The sequence below is a fragment of the Phyllobates terribilis genome, unplaced genomic scaffold, assembly GCF_046119375.1.
Source record: "Phyllobates terribilis strain yellow unplaced genomic scaffold, ASM4611937v1 Scaffold_1__5_contigs__length_1240528914, whole genome shotgun sequence".
Classification (NCBI taxonomy): Eukaryota; Metazoa; Chordata; class Amphibia; order Anura; family Dendrobatidae; genus Phyllobates; species Phyllobates terribilis.
Window position 1 is genome coordinate 1,072,518,004 of NW_027362761.1, and position 22,357 is coordinate 1,072,540,360.

Genomic DNA, 22,357 nt, shown 5'->3' on the forward strand with positions numbered 1-22,357 from the left:
TTCTAATGCACAAATAACTTCACAAAATGTGCAATGTAAATCCAGCAGGAAGCGCTGTAACACAGTTCTCCTATAGGTGGCACTGAGGAATCCGTTTCCTGCATTCTGGAAGAAAGCCATTTTGCATGCTAGAGTAAGACGTTTAGTAGTATTGCTCAGCATAGGGGTGTTAAATATTGTTTGCCTTGTGTCGCATGATATCTACAGTGATGAAACTTCTGTTGCAGCTCCTCACCCTGAATGTTGCATTTATAAGGGCGGAATTACATTCATTTTAGTAAACAGACATTTTAACAAATAAAAGACAAGTAAACGTGGATTAAAAAGGCAGCCTCATAGGCATTTATTGTACACAAAAATAAATAAGTTACAATTTACAATTACAAAGTAAAAAAGCACGAATGGCTTTTAAAGTGCAATTCAGCCTTAGCCAGATATTTTTTAGGCTCGAAGAGACTTAAATTTTAGTCCATCATCAACTGTGTGTCTCTTTAAATTCAGACCTGAAACCAGCGCCCCTTATGTCTGGAGGATAGAGCACCCCAAACATTACTCAGGTTTACCATGGTAAGGAAAAGTGCCGTTACAAAGCCCATTTATACAATGCTCTATGATAGACCGAGCTGACCACGTCATACGGATACAGCTGAAGTTTTTAGCGGCGTATTATGAACCAGAATCATCTCCTCTAAGATCTGTGCATATAGAGATCTCCAACAATAGCAAGTCATGGTGTATGAAAAGCACAATGTGGTAAGAAGAAAACCAAAAATGGGGATGTCCACTACTTCAAAAAAATTCTCCAACTTTCACCCATAGTATTTAGTGTGAATCCCACATTTTGAGTTCACAAATGTGTCCATTAATAGTCACATTTTTCAAGTGACCAGGCAATTCCAACCAATCATGTGTCTGGTGTCCATTGGCCACTTATCCCGTCAGCTTTACTCCTCTGTGCTGCAGAAAACGGTTCCTCAGAAGCCTTCATGTCACTCATGAGCCTCCTCTGAGCCAGCAATGTCCAACATAACCCGTGGTTGCAACCTCACAAGCTCTCTTGTTTGGAAGAACAGAAAGAACAACCGCCCCGCGTAGATTCTTCAGACGGAGGTGGCAGTCCTCACTTTTGCCGACAGAACCTGCTTAAAGCGTCTCTTCAGGTCCTGCATATTTGGAGACTTTGGTCGAGGGATGATGGAGTTTTTCCTCTTCTCGGGTATGCAGGTGGTTTGATGTTTGCTGATCTCCTTACAAAGTACTTGAAATGCGTTGTACACATCAATATAGTTCTCGCTGACGCTGACTTCGTAGAAGGTACAGCCCAGTACGTTGGCCAGCTGAAGTCCATGCTGTGGTTCCACCTGCTTGAGGTGCAGAAGGTCCGCTTTGTTGGCAACGATGACAATGGGAACCCTGTTATCGGGGTGCAGCTGGCGCACGTGTTGGTGGAGGTGATTGATAAGCTCATAGCTCTTACAGTCTGTGATGGAGAAGACGATGACGACTGCATCTGCCCATCTGATAGATCGGTTAAGCTGCTCATTACACTCCAGTCTCTGCTCTTGGAGCTAAGGGACAAAGGAAAAAAAATATAAATATATAAGACGAGGCAATTCCAGTTGTGATGTTAAAACGGTTTACAGGAAAATGGATTTTCCAGCCTCACACCAAGACACGAGTTCTAGAGAACACTTAACCTAAGTGTATGCTAGATCAATCTGTCTGCTCCTTCACCTCCCTAACCTAATGTATGTTGATGCAGCTGCAGAATCTGGAATCAGATACAGTGGCGGCTTCAATTCTCCAGTGGAATGTACAGCGAGGAGCAGGGAAGACTTTGTAGTGGGGCAGAAAGGGAAATGAGCTGGCTAGACAGAGAGTCTGGAAAGTAAGAAGATAGAAGCTGGAAGCATTTCCATCTGGACAGCTGCCCAATCCCAAAGAGGACCAGACAAGCACTTAGAAGCTTTATGTGTACTAGACTGAATGCGAGGGAAGGAGCCTGTGTCCAGCCCCGGCTCCACAACACTTGGATGTAGTTCAATAGTTCAGAGACCTACAGATGTAGCAGAGGTGAGCGTGTCGTTCATCTTCTGGGGCAATCTAGTCCTTTATAAAAAACAACATTGTAATGTCACAATAACAAACAGCTCTGCTGCATCTGTATAAGACTGTTCTCTAGAACACGTGGAGCTTTATTATACACCATGATGCCATTAATAATGGTAAAATACAACACTGACCTGACTATAAACTATAATATGATCTACAAGAACATTAGCCTGAAGCAGCGTTCACGTCAGAGAATGCACCCACCTGTACACCTGGCGTGTCCTGCACCTGGATGGCCAAAGTCATCCCATCGATCTGGACCTGTCTGCTGTACAGGTTTCCTGGGGAAACAATAAGACAATTCATTCATATAGAGCCGGCACAGTCACTGTGCAGAGCGCTGCTAGGACATGGGACGCGGAGTCTCCAGCACATGACACTTTCTTACCTGCATTCCTCTCATAGTCTCCAATAAAACGCTTGGTGAGAAATCTGACGACCAGAGCTGCAGGGAGAAAGGGAACAGATGATCAGAAAGCTGCATACACACTGAACCATGGGTGGCAGCAGGTAGTGATGCCATCTAGTGTGCAGAGCATTTACATTACAATGCACTTATGTAGAAACCAACCTGCAACAATGACCCCCTAATCTGCACAGTGATACAGCAGATACAAGCAATATATACACGGGATAGTGACTGCACTGATACAGGGGGTATACAGCAGGTACAAGCAATATATACACGGGATAGTGACTGCACTGATACAGGGGGTATACAGCAGGTACAAGCAATATATACACGGGATAGTGACTGCACTGATACAGGGGGTATACAGCAGGTACAAGCAATATATACACGGGATAGTGACTGCACTGATACAGGGGGTATACAGCAGGTACAAGCAATATATACACGGGATAGTGACTGCACTGATACAGGGGGTATACAGCAGGTACAAGCAATATATACACGGGATAGTGACTGCACTGGTTACAGGGGGTATACCGCAGGTACAAGCAATATATACACAGGATAGTGGCTGCACTGGTTACAGGGGGTATGCCGCAGGTACAAGCAATATATACACAGGATAGTGGCTGCACTGGTTACAGGGGGTACACCGCAGGTACAAGCAATATATACACAGGATAGTGGCTGCACTGGTTACAGGGGGTATACTGCAGGTACAAGCAATATATACACAGGATAGTGGCTGCACTGGTTACAGGGGGTATACCGCAGGTACAAGCAATATATACACAGGATAGTGGCTGCACTGGTTACAGGGGGTATACTCCGTGTCGGCTATGGTGGAGGTAGAGGAGTGTTCAGATGTAGTGATCAGAGAGGGGATAACTGATCTTCCCAGTCCATCACACAGTGATTTCCAGAACTTCAATGTATCATGAAGGAATGTGGCCATTTCTAATCTAATCAGGTGCCAATTGCAATTTCAGCTCTGCTACATACAGTACATGACAGCTGTAAACTTTCCTGCCACTTACATCTTTCAGAGATAAATCATAAATAACAGGAACTATTTTATAAAAAAAAAATCTATACTAAGATTTAAAGAGACAGTAACCACATCACTCACCTGTCTTGCCAACTCCACTGGCTCCCACCACAGCGATCTTGATGACCCTGCTGTTGCCCCCAGGACCATTGCTAGTGCCCGCACTCTCAGTGCTGGAGGCAGGGGGGCACTCATTAATAGTGCACATGTTCTGGATGAGGCGCATGGCTGCGGGTACTGGAGGGGAGATGAAGAGAACACTAGTGCAGCTGCAGAGGAGAGCTGTGTGTGTATGTGCAGCTCCTGGTGTAGTATTCGGCTCCGCTGTATGTTACACTCCCGGAGATTGTGAGGAGCAGAGCGCGGCGCCGGCTGTTTTGTTGCAGAGCGGTCACGATATGTCACCGCCCCTTCTATCCTCACAGCCTATCAACAAGGGAAACTGACAGATGCGGCCACGCCCCTTCTACCCTCCGCCCTATCAGAAGGCGCCGTTCTGTGTTAGTCGGCTTCTGTTGTGTAATGTTGGTGCACGCGGACTGTGAGTGCTGGTCCCGGCCAGGCTGTGCTGGGAGCTGTAGTTCTACAAGGAACGGGCTCCATTCTAAGAGACTGGTAATAGCCATGAAATAGTCACTGCTGGTTATAATAACAATAATAGAAATGTGTAAGAGCTTACATCCAGGAAGAGACCAGCACTCGCTTCATCCATGGAAAAGATTTATTTCAATAAAGATAAAATCAGTAACAGTTCACACAGCAGTATCCATGAGGCATAGAGGGAAACTATGAAACTACAACCTTTCCTCCAGTAAGAGCTTACACTATAGAGAAAAACCGCGTGTATCTATAACAAATATGGATATATATATATTATATGTATATATAGCTACACTGTATACATTTATATATAAAGAATTCATATGTGTAACATTTCTCTGAGTTCATTGTTTATTATGGACATGTGCGACCATGAACCGGGTGTGTACATTAACTACAAAGAGAAAATTAGAGTGTCAGCTCTAAAGCCAAGTTGTAACATGATCATATTCCCCTATAATAATAATAATTTTATTTATATAGCGCCAACATATTCCGTAGCACTTTGCAATTAAGAATCCACAATTCCCTTCATGAGAATTGATAAATGAAGAGATAGACCCGCTGGTATTCCATTCATGGCCAGCTCTTCCTATGGGAGATGCCACTCTCTTCAGCACCACTAGAGGGACAGTGAGTGCCTGCCGCTGCCCGTGGACTCACATGTGACACTGGGCAGAGCTCCTGTATTATCGATCACACATTGCTGATAGGATTGCAGGTCTATAGTGCCAGGCTCAGTGTACCACCTAGTGGCAGCAATGTGCTACGTCATCGTCAGAGAAACCTTACCCAAAAGATGCTTGAGACATTAGAGCAGATTGTTTACTTGTGCAATATCTGGGGGTTTTAACTCACTTTGGGCTTATTCAGATGTCAGTGATTTTTCTAGTACACAAAAAACTGACTGATTTTCACCAGTGTTTTTGATCATCACTGTTTCGCCAGTGTCAGTTTTTACCATCAATGTCTCATCATTTATTTTTTTGCATCCAAGAAAAAAAAAACCTGATGGAAATATTTTAGGATTTTCCTAACAAACCATCAGTGAGAAACAGCCAGCACCGGGAAGCCATCACTGCACTGTCCAGGTTTTTCATGGGCTCATAAACTTGAAAGTGAGATTTTTAATTTATGGCTAAAATAAACATCAGTCATTCCTCCCTTATTTTTGGACACTCAATTGCAAAAAAATCCACAGAGGTGTGCTGCCCGATAAACTATAACAGGCATGTTATATCAGTCAATAATAGAGATAGAAGGCGCACATAAAGCACTGATGTCTGTACGAGGTCTTAATCTAATCCCCAGACTGCAAAAATATCCATTAAAGAAATTCACCTGAATGTCCTAATTATTATTTCAATTCATTTATTTTATCCTCCATTTTTATCATATTTTACAAATTTTCACTTTATATACATTTGTAATTAACTTATTAATTTTGTACATTAATTATCAATGGATTCATTTGCTCTGTTCTACCTTCCGTTTTGGCTTTTTTGATTCCCTCGGTTTTGCCCTTATATTTTGAATCCACACCATATTTTCCATTATCTTATACTAGTGTTATAATTGAGGTACTCATCCTATCTAGCACTTTTTTTTCCATTTTTTTCTATTGCTTCCTTCAGATTCAATTTTGAAAGAGGAGGGGGCTTCTCTGCTCTCCCACAGAAGGAGGATCATTTTGTTCTTCTTGTCATGTCCCACGACTTGGGAATCAAATAGTATTGTTGCTGTTATGTTGCTATGCAATAAGGTTTCCCTGTCCACCTCTCTAGCTCTGATGTCAGTGACCCCTCTTTCTTTTCTTTCCTCATTGTGAGTATCGCAGCCATCTTAAGAAGCCACATGTCTTGCAGCTCCGGTTCAGAATAGCCTTTTACACCTACTGCAACTATTACAGCTACTGCCTCTGTAATTGTTCAAATCTACAAGACTGAAGACACCAATCATGTTATGTAAAGTGTTATGTGAATTGTGTCTTGCATCTTGTGTAAATATTGTGCAATGTATGGTGTGTAGTAATGTAATGTATGGAGTAGTGTTTGCAGATCGTTGAGTGTAGGGTAAGTTTAGAGCTAATGTTTGGGACTAGCCCACTAACAGGACTGAGTACCGGAGACTAGTGAAGGGTGCCAAGTGGACGTTCCAAGGCGCCAGTAGTGGAAGAAATAGGAAGCCGAACCGCTGAACAAGTAAAGGAGACTTGTTGATCAGGACTGTAACCGTAAAGCTGGGTAATGGCGAAGTAGGTAGAAACAGCGGACATAGAGATCCCTGAAGTATGCTACTAAGGAAGGAAACTGTGTGGAAAATGCTTCATGTTGCAAAGGAATATATAACACTTACCAAGTTGCCGTTTAGTAAGAGTTTATTTTTGAATGGTGGTTTCCCTCATTGAACTGTGAAACATCTGGTCCTGGCAAACCAACAACATTGGTTACATGCGGCCTGCACAGGTGTAGCGCCCTCACAGCACAAGTCCACACACCCAGCCAGGACCCGCACCTTCATATGACATGCCGATGCGCAAGAGATGAGTGCCTCACCCACAGCTACCACCCTGCGCCATGATACACAACATCAGACTGACTCCAGATCTCTGCACTCTTAGGTCATCACCTTCTGCCTATCCATCTGTAGCGAAAACCTCAGTTTTATTGAGTTGGCTTTACTTAATACTATACTACATGGATAAGGGAATCTGTTACTAGCTTTTTGCCACCTAATCTTAGCGCAGCATAATGTAGGGGCAGAAACCCCAATTTTAGCAGTATGAGATTATGCCTAGAGGACGGGTAAACCTGCTGTAATGTAGTCCAACCACCAGTGATTGGCAGCTGTCTGCCTATACACGGTGTACACAGAAAGCTGTCAATCAGTGGTATGGACGGGGTTTTACAGAGCTGCGCATTCAGAAAACTGGTAGATAAAACAGGGATTTAATCAAAACTACAGCAAGCAGCTCAGCAAGTGACACATCACTGGAATCAGAGTATCTGCCCCTACATCAGACTACTCTATGATGGGGCAGCGAAAACCTGGTGACAAATTCCCTGTAATGTAACATCTCCTATGAAGATATGCTATTTGTCAGTCAAACTAGACACTCCCCCTAAAGGAGAGGAGGCCCATCTATAGACAACTGTTTCACTGTTTTTGCCCATCATCAGTGCAGAGGGGGAACTGGTTGACTAGATGAGATGCATTGGATACCAGGGTGGAAGGAGTTACTGGTTCTCACTTAACAGACACAGTTGTGTATGACAACTTCTTCAGAGGCAATGCTTCATTGGAAAAATGTATGCAAATTAGTTTTCCTATAGAAGGAAGAAAGATTCTTCTAAAAGAGTGATCCATCTAGAAGAACTAATTTTCATATTTTTATGCACTATGGTGACGTCCTATTACAGGACCACGCTAGTATTAGTGAGCTCTATAAAATGACCCATTCTTTCACAGATGTTAGTAAAGGCGGACTGCACGGCGAGGGGCACACCTGTGATAATGGTATTAAATGAAAAAGTTGAATTAAATTATGAAGACATCCCAAAACTTTTGTCCATATAGTGTATCAAAGGACTAGTCCTCACAAAGTTTGTTACTATGTATCAGATAAGACAATTCTCTGTGACCTTAACATCTGGACTCCAGGCCGATCACTTTTACTTACAGTTACATGAGAAACACTCAGTCAGGAAGGATCTTCAGTTTCTGAATATGAACAATCCAGCAAGAGCTGGAAAATAAAAATAGTGAAAGGTAAATTATAGTGCAGCATAACCTTTGTTATACAGAGGTACAGCAGTATTTGCATCGAATCAATAAATCCTTTGCGGCTGCCAGTGAGGAGCGTAGTCCTACCTGGTGGTCAGCTTGGGGCTACCTATGAGTTGTAGTGTGGACTGACATGTGTGACTTACTGCCCGGTCATCATTAGAGGCATGTTCTGTGCTCCTGGGCGACCTCTCAACTCCTAACCTTGTACCCCACTACCTGCCTCCTCTCCACCTGTCCAGTCCATGGATCTCAACATACAGTTTTCCACAGATCAATGTACTTTGAGGAATGTTTAGCTACCTGTGACCTTTAATTATAATTTATTAGGATCCATTAAGAGGAACCATAATTGCCCGACTTCATGTACATTTCCCTGGAATTCTAATTTGGTGCTATTAATTGAGGGTAATAGTTTTGTTCTTTCCATATAAATTGAAGCTGACAGTTTTTCATCCGCCGCGCTCCCCCTCCTTCTACTTATTTTTAGACTTGCCACTTTGCAGGAGATGTAATCACACCAATGCTCCTAGTTACAAAAATGGATTACAATAAAATCCACATACAGAGCTTTTAGCAGCTGACACATGATGATACGTAAGAAGTATAGGAGGGCAGGGGCACAACAGAACCCAAATGTAATGGACATATGAAGAACAGGTAGAATGCCCATAGATATAAACTTTATATAAACTTTTGGCATGTTATAATACCATGTCAGACGATTTGATTGGAGGGGTTCTGGCAGGGCCGGCTCCAGGTTTTTCTGGGCCCCGGACGAAAGAGTCTCAGTGGGCCCCTTTTAACACATACACGATTCATGATGCACAGATACCGCAGAGAAATATATATATAGTACACAGGGCCCAGCCTGCCACCTCATCCTTCACATATGCAGACATGCACGCACACACGGTACGCAGACATATGCACGCACACACGGTACGCAGACATATGCATGCACACACGGTACGCACACATATGCATGCACACACGGTACACAGATATGTACACATACAGACATACACTCATTTTTACACAAATTCTTAAAAACATATATAAAACAGACAAATATATATACACAGTTATACACACTGACATTCACATACATGCACTCACACAGACCCATTACAAATATTTTTAATGTGGGGATTGGGGAAGCCTCACTCACCTGTCCCCGGTCCAGTGTCCTGTCCAGCAGCTCCTCAGGTATGGGGCAGTGCAGGGCCCCCGGCGGGTCACAGACATCATGGCCCTGGACCATCAGAGGGGCCCACTTGCGGTCGGGTCTGGGCCGCTCCCCCCCATCTGTGCAGGACCTCCGACGGTGCTTGATTGCCGGCACTCTCCCAGACATGGCCGCGCGCTGTGCGGCTGTGTCTGCTAGTAATGAAGCGGCAGGGGCGACACAAGCACAATTAAAGGTGCAGTGCCGTCGACCCTTCCGTGTCATTACTAGCAGACACAGCCGCACAGCGCGTGGCCATGTCTGGGACTGGGGGAGTGCCGGCAATCAAGCAGCGCCTGCGTCACTGAACAGGTGCCGAGGAAGTGGCCAGGGCCCCGACAGTGAGTGGGCGGTGGGCCCCAACAGTGAGTGGGCGGTGGGCCCCGACATTGAGTGGGCGGTGGGCCCCGACAGTGAGTGGGCGGTGGACCCCGACAGTGAGTGGGCCCCTCTGATTTTCCAGGGCCCCGGCACTTGCCCGGGTATGCCGGGTGCTGATGCCGGCCCTGGGTTCTGGATCCAGGGACTCACACTGAAACAATGGGAGTCAGATATTGTCATACTTTTGCCAAAATTTGGTGAACCTGCTTTGCAGTTTGTCATTTTTGTAAGTTTAGTCTCACATTTCAGACAGGTGCAGACAACCGTTTTCTCTCCATCCAATCAGAGTGTGATATGAGTGCAGTCCGATTTTCACTGACCCGTAGAGTTGAATAGGCGAGTCCCATCAGTTTCTCGGAGGCAAATCGTGCATCCTACAATTTTTTTCCTTGGAACATTCATTTTGAGGAAAAAAAATCTGATACGTGCACGGCCCCATAAAATAACATGGGTACAGGTGCTACCTGTCAAAACTACGGATAGGACACGTCCGATTAAACCAGTCGTCAGCATGAACCCAAACAGTGTGTCATCTATTGCTAATGTTGAGGATAGAGGACAATTATTTTTTTCATTCACTCTTTGTTTCATTGCAGCCATTAGGTAAATTCTAAAAAGTTCATTTTTTTCTCATTAAAGTACACTCTGCACCCCATCTTGACTGAAAAAAACAGAAATGTAGAAATTTTTGCAAATTTATTAAAAAAGAAAAACTGAAATATCACATGGTCATAAGTATTCAGACCCTTTGCTCAGTATTGAGTAGAAGCACCCTTTTGAGCTAGTACAGCCATGAGTCTTCTTGGGAATGATGCAACAAGTTTTTCACACCTGGATTTGGGGATCCTCTGCCATTATTCCTTGCAGATCCTCTCCAGTTCTGTCAGGTTGGATGGTGAACGTTGGTGGACAGCCATTTTCAGGTCTCTCCAATTGGGTTTAGGTCAGGGCTCTGGCTGGGCCAGTCAAGAATGGTCACAGAGTTTTTCTGAAGCCACCCACTAATTTGTTATTTTAGCTGTGTGATTAGGGTATGTGCCCACGATGCAGAAATGAAGCAGAAAATTTCTGCAGCGTTTCTGCATGTTCTTGGCCGTCAAAAACGCTTATGGATTTTACACGCGTTTTTGCAGCATTTTTACATTACGTTTGACTTGCGTTTTTCAAGTACATTGGGACCTCAAATCCGCATGCAGAAACGCACAAATAATGGACATGCTGCGGATTTTTCTGCAAGGAAAATCCACTGCGGAAAATTCCGCAGCATTGGCACAGAACATGCAGATTTTCATTGGGGATCATGGGGCACGGATTACAAAGCGTTTTGCAAGCATTTACGCTGTGGAAAATCCGCATCAAAATGCTTTAAAAACGCATAGTGGGCACACAGCCTTAGGGTCATTGTGTTGTTGGAAGGTGAACCTTCGGCCAAGTCTGAGGTCCAGAGCACTCTGGAAGAGGTTTTCATCCAGGTTATCTCTGTACTTGGCCGCATTCATGTTTCCTTCAATTGCAACCAGTCGTCCTGTCCCTGCAGCTGAAAAACACCCCCATAGCATGATGCTACCACCAACATGTTTCACTGTTGGGATTGTATTGGGCAGGTGATGAGCAGTGCCTGGTTTTCTCCACACATACCGCTTAGAATTATCACCAAAAAAGTTCTATCTTCATCTCATCAGACCAGAGAATCTTATTTCTCATAGTCTGGGAGTCCTTCATGTGTTTTTGAGCAAACTCTATGCGGGCTTTCATATGTCTTGCACTGAGGAGAGGCTTCCGTCGGGCCACTCTGCCATAAAGGCCTGACTGGTGGAGTACTGCCGTGATAGTTGACTTTGTGGAACTTTCTCCCATCTCCCTAGTGCATCTCTGGAGCTCAGCCACAGTGATCTTGGGGTTCTTCTTTACCTCTCTCACCCAGGCTCTTCTCCCACGATTGCTCAGTTTGGCTATATGGCCAGGTCTAGGAAGACTTCTGGTGGTCCCAAACTTCTTCCATTTAAGGATTATGGAGGCCACTGTGCTCTTAGGAACCTTGAGTACTGCAGAAATTCTTTTGAAACCTTGGCCAGATCTGTGTCTTGCCACAATTCTGTCTCTGAGCTCCTTGGGCAGTTCCTTTGAGCTCATGATTCTCATTTGGTCTGACATGCACTGTGAGCTGTGAGGTCTTATATAGACAGGTGTGTGTCTTTCCAAATCAAGTCCTATCAGTTTAATTAAACACAGCTGGACTCCAATGAAGAAGTAGAACCATCTGAAGGAGGATCACAAGGAAATGGACAGCATGTGACTTAAATATGAGTGCCTGAGCAAAGGGTCTGAATACTTATGACCATGTGATATTTCAGTTTTTCTTTTTTAATAAATTTGCACAAATTTCTACATTTCTGTTTTTTTTTCAGTCACGATGGGGTGCAGAGTGTACTTTAATGTGAAAAAAATGAACTTTTTAGAATTTACCAAATGGCTGCAATGAAACAAAGAGTGAAAAATTTAAAGGGGTCTGAATAGTTTCCGTACCCACTGTATAATGTATTACTGGCAGTAACACCGCGTCATTGGTGTAAGAGCCAAACGAGTTCAGTCCCCGCCGACCCTCTTCACTACATCCATCATGACTACACATGTTGCCTCAACTACCCCCACCACATATAGGCTTGTCCTTGTCTGTAATTGATTGCTCAATAAGTCCTGTCCCAAGGCGTTTACTAGCAGGCACTTACGGGCTGACTTCAGCCCTCATAGGAGTCTCCTTAAGAATTCCAGCACTGTATTTATACAGTCTTGCCGTAAAGCTCATTCTGTTTAAGGCTGGCTTCAAATATATCCAATGCATAAATCTCAGTTTTTGAGTCAGATGCAACTCAGAACTGATGGCAAAATTAATGTGAAAATGTGTCAGTTGTCAGAAGGATTTCTCACCATTTTATGCTGAGAAGATGGTTTGGGGCTAGATAACAACATTACATGAGGCGTTGTGATCCGGCCACATGGCTGGTGCAACAACTGATGTGCTGACAGGTGACAGCAATCTCATTGCAAACAATGGGTCCAATTCCTCCATCATTTCCATTTGGATGGAAACAACAATGCAGCATATGTGCAGGGAGCCTAAGGCTACGTTCACACGTTCAGTATTTGGTCAGTATTTTACATGAGTATCTGTAAACCACAACCAGGAGTGGAAAAATCAGAGGAAAAGTATTATAGAAACACGTCACCACTTCTGTATTTATCACCCACTCCTGGTTTTAGCTTACACATACTGATGTAAAATACTGACCAAATACTGATAGTGTGAATGTGGCCTAATATTGAAACCGACATGACCTGTGCTATTCAACCACTAGCACTAAAAACGTTACACAACATGCATGATATGACTTTCCTGTAAGTGGAGTTATAACCTACCTTTAGGAGTCAATAGAAATGTCATATATAAGTATCACTGTAGTGTAAATTTTCATTTTAGGGGATGTGACTGGTGATTAGCTGCTTTGCAGGTAACTTGCCAATACTTGAGCTGGGGCCACTTGATGCCTAGCAGAATGATTTAGCAGTTATTGTGCAACCCAGTATATTCCTATGAAATGTGTCCATCATGCCAGGTATCACTTTGTAACAAAAGTTATTGCAATCTACACATCTGCAAGGTACATTGAATGTGAAGTTTTATCTTATATCATAAATTCGGTATTTTTGTTGTTATTCTTTAGCATCTACAAGTCATAAATAATAATATTATGTCAGTCATATATGCAGCTAAAAAAAATCACCGAGCTCACAATGTTGCCACTGTAAACGATTATACACTTTCCTGAATACATTATTAGGCCACGACCCCACTATCATTATTTGGTCAGTATTTTTTCTCAGGAGTGAGAGACAAAAGTGAGGAACAATCAGAGAAAAGGTATAATAGAAACAAGTCGCCAATTCTGCATTTATCACCCACTCCTGGTTTTGGCTGCCACTCCTGAGAAAAAATACTGACCGAATACTGATAGTGGGTCCGTGGCCTTAGGGTAATGAAGAACATAGTAGAAAGTGGTATGCTGATTGACAGTTAATATAAAGAATTTCATAGTTCTGCATTTCACTATCTTACCGGAACAACGGACTGAGGACTTACTTGAAGGCACTTATCAAAAATTCTGATCAATTATTTCAATGGGAACCCAACAGTGATAGGGAGACCCTGACAACAACAGTTCAGTGATTGGCCGCAGTGGTCACGTGCCACACTGGCTGACATCATGGATCAGTGCTGAGTGCTGATGCCGGTAGGATGACACAGAACACTATACAGTGATTACATGCTGGCATTCTGTGAACAATGACTGTCTGGGACATCTGCGCTGGACTGACGGGGGACTGCAGAGGTGACTGGTGTTTTTTCATTCTAGAACATCTCTAGTTCTTTTTAATATTTATTTTTTCAGAAATCATTTAATCCCTATAAGTAGACTAATGTACTAGTACAGTAGTGCAGTATGGACACAGCCTGAGAAGAGGATGAGAATATTAATATTGATCAGCCCATTTAACTCTGCAAAGTAGTCTCAAACGTAAGACCCCCATACACATTTAAGTTGGGCGAACCCCCTCTTTTGGTGAGACTGGCTGATTATCTGATGGGTATGGTGGCAGCTGCTTTCTCCGCTTTTACAGGTGAAAACTCATGAACAGTCCACCCAGCCAAGCGCTCATGTGTATGATGGGTGAGGAGCGACAGCTGTCTGCCGAATGAAAGTTCATCTGAGAACTATCTTTTGTATGACCTGTTTTAGAATTTGATCTGCCAGACTAATGTTGGTCATCACCGCCATACTACTAAATACTATAGAACTTTGTGTCCACGAGCCCATATACAAGTCTGTGTAAGTAAATATAGATGCAGCGTACTTTTCTTTCTGCTTGGATATAACCTGGAGTTGTTATATAAAGCCCATTATAGAAAGAGGAGATATAAAAATGCCCTATCAGCTGTGACCCACAGTCTGTGGGTTTTGCACACATCGCTATAGTATTTTATTGTGCAGAATAAGGACTTTACTGTATACTGGAACATTCATTGGGTTTTCTAGTAACAAGCCTTCATTCAGTGAATGGATTTGTCCTACAGTGTTATTTTTACTTACTGCCTACTACGGGATTAATATCCTTTTATTTATTGCATCCGTTTGACTCCAGAACAATGTTCCCATACAGCTGCCATGAGCTTGTAGATCCCGTGACCAGTCCCTGGTATAAAGCCCTGTGCGGTGTTACACTTTAATGACAACGTAAATTTCAACTTGTCTAAATACTGTGGCCTCCATTTCTGAAGTGTGCTCCGCAGCAGAGACCTGCATTTAATGGCACGTCAGCCGGATTTAACTGCTAATCGCACCTCACAACTTGCTCCTGGTAGGAAGGTGCTAAACCCCTCACCTATGTACAGGGCGACTATTAGTGGAAGGGACAGTTGTGTCCATAGAGAGGGTGCTAAAACGCTAGTCCCAGGAATGTCGGCCGCCTGCGCTCTCACACAGTCAATGTTAAGTGTGTTAGTAGGTACGGTAACTGATATTACCTGATGTTAGTAAGTTACTGATGTTACCTTGTTATCAGGGCCAAGTTGAAGGTTTTATGGATAAGATTTAGGGAGGTGGACTGTCTTACCCTGTTCCTGCCTCTGAAGACAACAGATGCGCCGTGTGAATACTGTTGTGCAGTTTTATTCGTAATAGTGATGTGCGTCTTATGTAATGTATTATGGTAATGTACAGCATGTGAAGAGTTAAGGCATAATGTGGGTAGAGTATAGTACAGGATTTGCTTGGATAATATAAGCAAATTTATACAGTAAGTGGTTTAGCAATAGCATATGAGATAAGGAAATAGTTAATGATAGAACTAGCCCAGTGGGTGGGCACTAGCATTACTAAAAAGGTGGGCACTTCCTGGTAGTGGGGGTTTGGAGAGATTTAGTGAAATACACAGTGAAGGTTAAGTTCAGGTGCGGTGGGCTGCTAGGGGCAGCATGTGTCACTTGTTCCAGGCAGTGGGAGGCATTACTGGGATCCCGAGCGGTCGCTCCTGTCACGTCCAAAGCCTTAGGTCTGGTACAGGGGCTGTCGGACACAACGTGTCCCCCGGCGTACAGTGGAAGATGGACAGGGACCCACATAGACGGACGGTGATGGCCGGTCCCAGGTGCTCTGCCGAGATGGACCAGAAATCTCTGAGACTGACAGAATCAGTGGGCTTGGGGGTGGTCCAGGACGAGCTAGCGACAGGACTGAGGAGGAGTTGTGCTAACGAGGAAGAAAATGTGAATTTCTGTACCCTGTCCCACCAGTCACCACCTGATGAACTTGAACTGTTTAGTAAATGTTTGCCTGTTACAAAGAATCTGGTGTCCCCTGAATTGTGTTCAGCGGCTCCTGAGAACGGAAGCCTGGAGGCAGCAGAGGCCTGCGGCCTACAAGCGACTGTGATGCACCCCACACCCTACAGCGAACTGGGACTGGGACACCCCTTGACTGTAAAGTGCCAGAGCAAAACTGGACAGCAGCTCAGTCACGACTTTAAGCTCATGGGCCCAAATGCAAAAGCTCCAACAAGGCCCCCAATTATTTAAAGTCTTTAATAGTACTGGCCTTTTCATATACACCAAGGAGACTTTTGAGGTCCCTTAGACTCCTGAGCTCAGATTAGATTTCAACCCTCTCACCTATTGTAGTTATGCCCCCGACAGGACAGCCTGGCATGATCTTCGGTCACACTAAGGCCATGTCCTGGCACCAACACTGGATTTACACTGCTGAAGCCTATAAACAACTGTTCTCTTAAAGAGCAACTTCATCTAAAACAGATATAAATGCACAGTAATAAGGGATTGATTGGTATATTCCTTAGTGTTGGATGATAACCAATATGTCCACCTAAATTCCTGTTTAAAACCAACCTTATGAGTGTTCAGCGTGTACAGTGTCCCTACTATGAGCAGGTCCAACAACTCTAATGGTGCAGGCAACCATTGCCCCCAATTCAACTCTTTAACCTATAGAGAGGCAGCCGTATTGGATTCTGCTATATTCCTTAGCTAAAACTAACCTATCAGGTCCCTTAAGTGTCCAACACTCCAAGACCACTGCTATAATAGCAATATATATGCCACAACCTGTATTCTTACAAGGTCTATTAAATGGCACAATAACATTTCTGTATTTTAAAAATGAAGTTTTAAAGTTTTAATGTGCTGCTTGGCATATACTAATGAGCAGGAACTAGTACGGATGGGCATCGCAATTGCAAGACTAGTCTAACCTTGGATGCTCTTATGACAGCCCACTGGGTGTCATGGACATCCTCAATCCATCTTGGCAGAGACGCTAGCACCTCAAGCACAAGATTTTCAGATTATCAGTAGTCCTACCTAGATGGCAGAACATTTTGGCTCTTGTATTCAGGTGACTGCAACTAGAGAGCAGGGGGGTCATCTGCTTTCGACAATGCATTTTTTTTTACTGTAGTCTTCTTTTGAACAGGTTGACCCATTATGGAGTCTACTAGTGATCGTCTGTAAACTTTAGCTCAAATTCAATATATCACATTGTAATGAAACTAACAGGCAGACTGTGTAACGCATGGCCATGTCAGATCCTCCAGAGAGAGAGGAAGACACTTCTTGTAGCTCTTTTCTGATGCTGCTAAGAGAGGGGCATCCACAGTAGACCCCCATAACTAATTCAGAATTACCTAATGGGTTGTTTTACTAAGCATGTTGTAAACCAATTTTAGCTTCTCACAACATATCGAGATGACTCTTGTAAAGATTGTGTGTGGATAATGGAACAATGGTTGAACTTTTACTATGTCTAAGCAATGGATGAGCAGCTCTGTAAACCTCACCATAGTTCATTTTATTAGTGAAATTACATTGAGAATGACATACTTGTGTCGAGAAACAAAAGGATACAACAGCACTATGTAAACGCTAAGATATATGCAAACATTAAATGTATGAAGTTTGAACTACATTACTGCTATATAGAATATAGTTATAAAAATGAAGGAACTTAGCTCACAAATTGGCCAATTCATGTGAGCCCACCAGCCATGTCAAGGTGACCTTTCTTTGATGAAGCCCTAAACCTAATATTTATCATACATGCCTCTCCCGAGCTAAAAGCCTACAAATTTAAAAGGCAGGTAGGATCCAGCGTGAATTATAAACAGCATAAGGGGATAAAAAACAGACACACTGATGAAAATCAGATGAAAACTAGAAAATAAATTGTCCTACTTTTCTGGATGAAACTTGGGCGATTTCTCATATGCTCTTCTGCAGTGGCCCTTAGGCTGATGCGAGGAACGCTCAGCCAAATATGGAGGCAGTCACCAACTCCAATTGTATACTTTGGTCAGTTTTCTGTTTCTTGTATTGAGATAGGTTGTAGTTCAGCATCATAGGAAAATCAGAAAATTAAATCTTGCAACACGACGCAGTGATTTTAATGTCGCGCAACACATGAGCCCGACCTTATAGTGTATATAAACCACACAAGCACTTGACCTGTAGCTGAAGCCGTACCCTGGTGATTGTAACCCTGTGATTTCGCCTGCTCATACTTGTGTTTGTGCCCCTAACAGAAGGCTAGAAGAGCGTCCCTGAGGTATGGCATTGTGCTAGCCAGCTGAATATACACACAGGCTTTGCTGCCTTACTGTGTATGTTAGGATTCCATGAGACCTTCCATCTGGACACTCGCCATGTGTTGCCATGTTCAGATTTACTGGATCCAGAAGTCTGACACAATGAATAGGATCTGTCTGTTCGTTTTTCTTGCTCATCTCTTGCACGTGTGTTTGTGAGCCCGGACAGACCCATGTTACCAAGTATTTATGACCTTGTGTGAGGTTTACAACACTTTTCAGACAGGTGTAACCAGCGTCTGCTGAAGGAGGCCTACTGCTAGGAATGTATTGTAAATGCTCGTTGTCAAGTCACTCGAGACATGAGGGGATGAATACGGTCATGGTTACTGGGGGTAATTTACATAGATTGAGGCCTAAACTAAATAGAAAATGTATTAGTAATATCCATAACGCTGTCACGGTGATGTTTACTGGGCCTTAACTGAGACATTATTCCAATTCTGCCCCCCAGACAATAAGCTGTGATTGTCTCAAAGAGAAGTCGACCACAACAATGTTAATATTCAATATTAATAAAGTGGATGAAATAAATTCAAACAGGCAAAGAAATCAAACCATAGATGTCCATAAATTAAGTTATGTTTATGTAGCACCCTGAGGATTCGGCTGCTACAGGGGTATTGCACCTCAACCCAGAGGTGTGATATTCCACTCCCGGGTAAGGATGGAGTGTGGAACTGAGCTCAGTTAGCTGCATGCACTACACACATCCCATTTCCGGAGGGCAGACCAACGGTACTCCCACTTAGAAATGTGCAGGTACGATCGAGTCTGTCCTTGGCTGGAGTGGGAGGGGGGTGGACCATCCCAGTAGTGTAGGGGCAGATAGGGGGAGCAGTCTGGGTAGTGCTAGGAGCTCATTGGGTGCTGGTCACCTGAGCTCACACATAGAGGGAGTATAAAAGGTGGGAACCATCTAAGATCAGGGTCAGTCTGTCAGCCTTTTGTCAGAGCAGAGCAGAGGAAGAGAGCAGAGGAGAAGAGCAGCTCCAAGGCCCAGAGTGAGAGAGGAGAAGAAAGAAAGACCCAGAGGGGGACACAGAAGGAACTCTGAGAACCCAAACTAAATCAAAGGGTGAAGAGTTGGCAGCAGGGTACCGGATCCCAAACTGGTGGGGGCTTAAGCACACCTCAGCCAGAGACCGGAGGCCGTGGGCAGGATCTGCCACGGCCACCCACCACATCCACCCCGAAGGCAAACCACGTGTAGGGTCAGGGAACCCAAGGCCAAGGGTCTCCCAACAGAAGGCCCGAGGGAGCTGGACCTAGGTGGATCCCTGGTGGGGACGGCCAGAAGAAAGGACAAGAAGGAGGGCTCAGGGACACGCTCCGGACTTGCTTGGGGGTTGGCTGAATCCAGGACCTGGTGGACGCAGCACGGCTCGGGTGGTCACTCAAGGCCGGAGTGACCGGAATATCTGCAGTAAGTAAACACCCTGAACTGCACAACCCGACTCTGTCTTTAATTATCATCTACGCTGCACCACCACAACCCCCATCCTCTGCACCTGACCCCCTGAGGCTATACCCCTCCCGTTGGGGGTTATACTATCTAAAGCTGCACCAACACCATCAGCCTCAGCGGACCCTGCTGCAGCGGCGGCCGTAGTGACCGCAATCCAACGGGTGGCGTAGTCGACATAACGAACTTTGTAACATCTGTAGGACTGCCACATACTCTGAGCTTGACACCCTGGGCACGGACCGGGTCACAGCCACTCGGAGACTACAACCCCCATCTGATCCGGCTCCGGGTATTCCCCTAAAGAATATGGCCCAGGGGGCGCATCATTTAATAATGAGAAATAACACAGGGACAAAGTATTGAACACGCTTACTGAAATTCATTTAATACTTCGTACAAAAGCCTTTGTTGGTGATAACAACTTCAAGACGCCTCTTGTATAGAGAAACTAGTTGCATACATTGCTCAGGTGTGATTTTGGCCCATTCTTCCACACAAATACTCTTCAAATCCTGAAGGTCCCGTGGGCTCCTTCTATGAACTCTGAGCTTTAGCTCCTTACATAAATTTTCTATTGGATTCAGGTCAGATGATTGGCTGGGCTATTCTAGCAGCTTTAATTTCTTTCTCTGAAACCAATTGAGAGTTTCCTTGGCTGTGTGTTTGAAATCATTGTGACTTGCCCCCTGGGCCGTGGGGCACTCGAGACCGGGCTTCAGGGCAATGCTGGGAGTAGTAGTGGCGACCCGATCCGTGGCTCAGGGTGGTCAGACCAGTGGCAGTCTTTTATAGGGTTTTTATGATTTAATATCCGACTACGCCACCCGTGGATTGCGGTCAGGGTGTACCGCCGCTGCGAGGCAGACCACTGAGGCTGGTGTGGTGTGCGCAGCAGAGGATGGGACAACTCCCCACGGGAGGAGTATAGCCTCAGGGCAGTGAGTGTGGATGATGCTTTCCCTGTGTCTGGAACTTCACTCCAGGCTCTGACTGACTTAACCCCACCCCAGATCCAGTTTATATAGGGCAGGTTCCTCCCCTATCTGGTCTGGGACAGGAGGTGTTGCATGTTTAAGGGCTCCTGACCAGGAAACCTCCCACTTGCTCTCAGACGTAATATTTCTATTACTGTGGCAACCAGACCCCTAGGGTGCCACATTCCCCCCTAGTGAATTTTAGTACTCCGGGACTAAACACATTTTTAAGAAAAACACATATACAAGGGTATAAACAATAACAGGAGAAAGTACATCTTGTCTTGATGGTCACGGCATTTCCGTAACCGGGTGTCCATATCACCCAAGGTGAAGTTTTAGAACAGAGTAGGGGACCTGTCCAAAGCAAACCCCAAGCGTTGGCCCTGGGCGTGGCTGCAAGGCGAAGCGAACTACTTTAGACCACACGGGACCACGCCAGACAGGTTTTTCTTCCGTGGCCGTCTTCGCCAGAGGCACTAAGTGCAACTATTTACAATGTAGTTCTGGTTACTCAGCGTCCATAACCTGTCAGTCCAAATAAACCTGCAGGGTAACTAGAGAAACATAATCAATAAACAGACAACAAAAACATAAACCATTTTCAGCATTGGCAATTTACAGGCAAATTCACATTACATTCTAGATTCTCCAGCGAGCGGGCATCTGTCCTCTAGTGCTCCTGGTGGACCTACGTAACCCACTATCTGGTTCTGCACTACAGGGTGTAGGAGGTGTTGCGGGTAGGCCTGGCAGCTTTCTGAGTACTCTTTGGCTTACTAGGGGCACGACAAGCTCACTACTAGCAGAGGGTTGATTCTCCTGGGCTGCTTGTCTGGATCCTTCTGCCTCCTGGGCTGGCTGGAGAAAGGTGAGGACGGGTACCACGACTGCGTTGTTGATTTGAGTCCAGGACCAGGGAAAGTCTCCGAGTACGGTACTGATCATTTCTTCCTTTTCCTCTGCGGGTTGAAGGATATCCTGGTCTTCTTAAGCACCTTGTAGCTGCTCGGGACACTTCTTCAGGTGGTCTCTGGAGACAGTGGCTGTGGTCTCTCCTCCATCCTTACTGATTATACAGACTTTTGGATTCTCATGGCGTGAAGGCAGTACAGTGTACGGGTCCTTCTCCCACTGGTCATCCAACTTGTGGAGCCGTCTCTTCCTCTTCAAGACCTGCTCTCCAAGTGCCAGGGGAGCAGCGGGAGCATGTTGGTTATAAGTCCTCTCCTGCCATCCTCTTGCTTGAGACAGACTTCGCTCCACAGTCTCCTGTACTTTCCGGTACTGCTGCTGCCGTTCCGTGTCCCAGTCTGCTTCTGGTGAGGTGTCCTCGGGTGTCAGGACTCCCATCTCCAGGTCAATTGGCAGCTTACCTGGTCTTGCACGCATCAGGTAAGCCGGGGTGCAATTTGTAGCATTCACCAGGATATGGTTGTACAAGTCAATCAGGTCTGGCAGCTTCTCCGGCCACAGGCTGCGTTCTTCCAGGGGCAATGTCTTGAGGAGATCAATGACGATATTGTTCATTTTCTCACACAGCCCGTTGGTTTGGGGGTGGTAAGGCGTTGTCCTTATCTTCCTGCAGCCATACAAGTTGCAGAACTCCTGGAAGACCTCCGCTTCGAAGACTGGACCTTGG

General features: G+C 44.8%; 1 protein-coding gene across 1 annotated transcript; it reads right to left on the bottom strand.

The window, feature by feature from the left end:
* Positions 1–319: 319 nt before the first annotated feature.
* RASL11B (RAS like family 11 member B) lies at positions 320–3,945 on the bottom strand. The gene is made up of 4 exons (XM_073656885.1): positions 3,654–3,945; positions 2,501–2,557; positions 2,317–2,393; positions 320–1,568 (listed from the first exon to the last, which is right to left on the bottom strand). The coding sequence occupies exons 1-4, from the start codon at positions 3,796–3,798 to the stop codon at positions 1,101–1,103; spliced, it is 747 nt and encodes a 248-aa protein (XP_073512986.1). The 5' UTR covers positions 3,799–3,945; the 3' UTR covers positions 320–1,100.
* Positions 3,946–22,357: the final 18,412 nt, after the last annotated feature.

Bases quoted from the DNA above. Each gene is read 5' to 3' on its own strand.
- RASL11B (XM_073656885.1), bottom strand. From the start codon at position 3,798: ATGCGCCTCATCCAGAACATGTGCACTATTAATGAGTGCCCCCCTGCC. The intron at 2,394-2,500 runs GTAAGAAAGTGT...TTGTTTCCCCAG, and splicing joins AGACTATGAGAGGAATGCAG to GAAACCTGTACAGCAGACAG. The intron at 1,569-2,316 runs GTGGGTGCATTC...TTTGTCCCTTAG, and splicing joins AGGACACGCCAGGTGTACAG to CTCCAAGAGCAGAGACTGGA.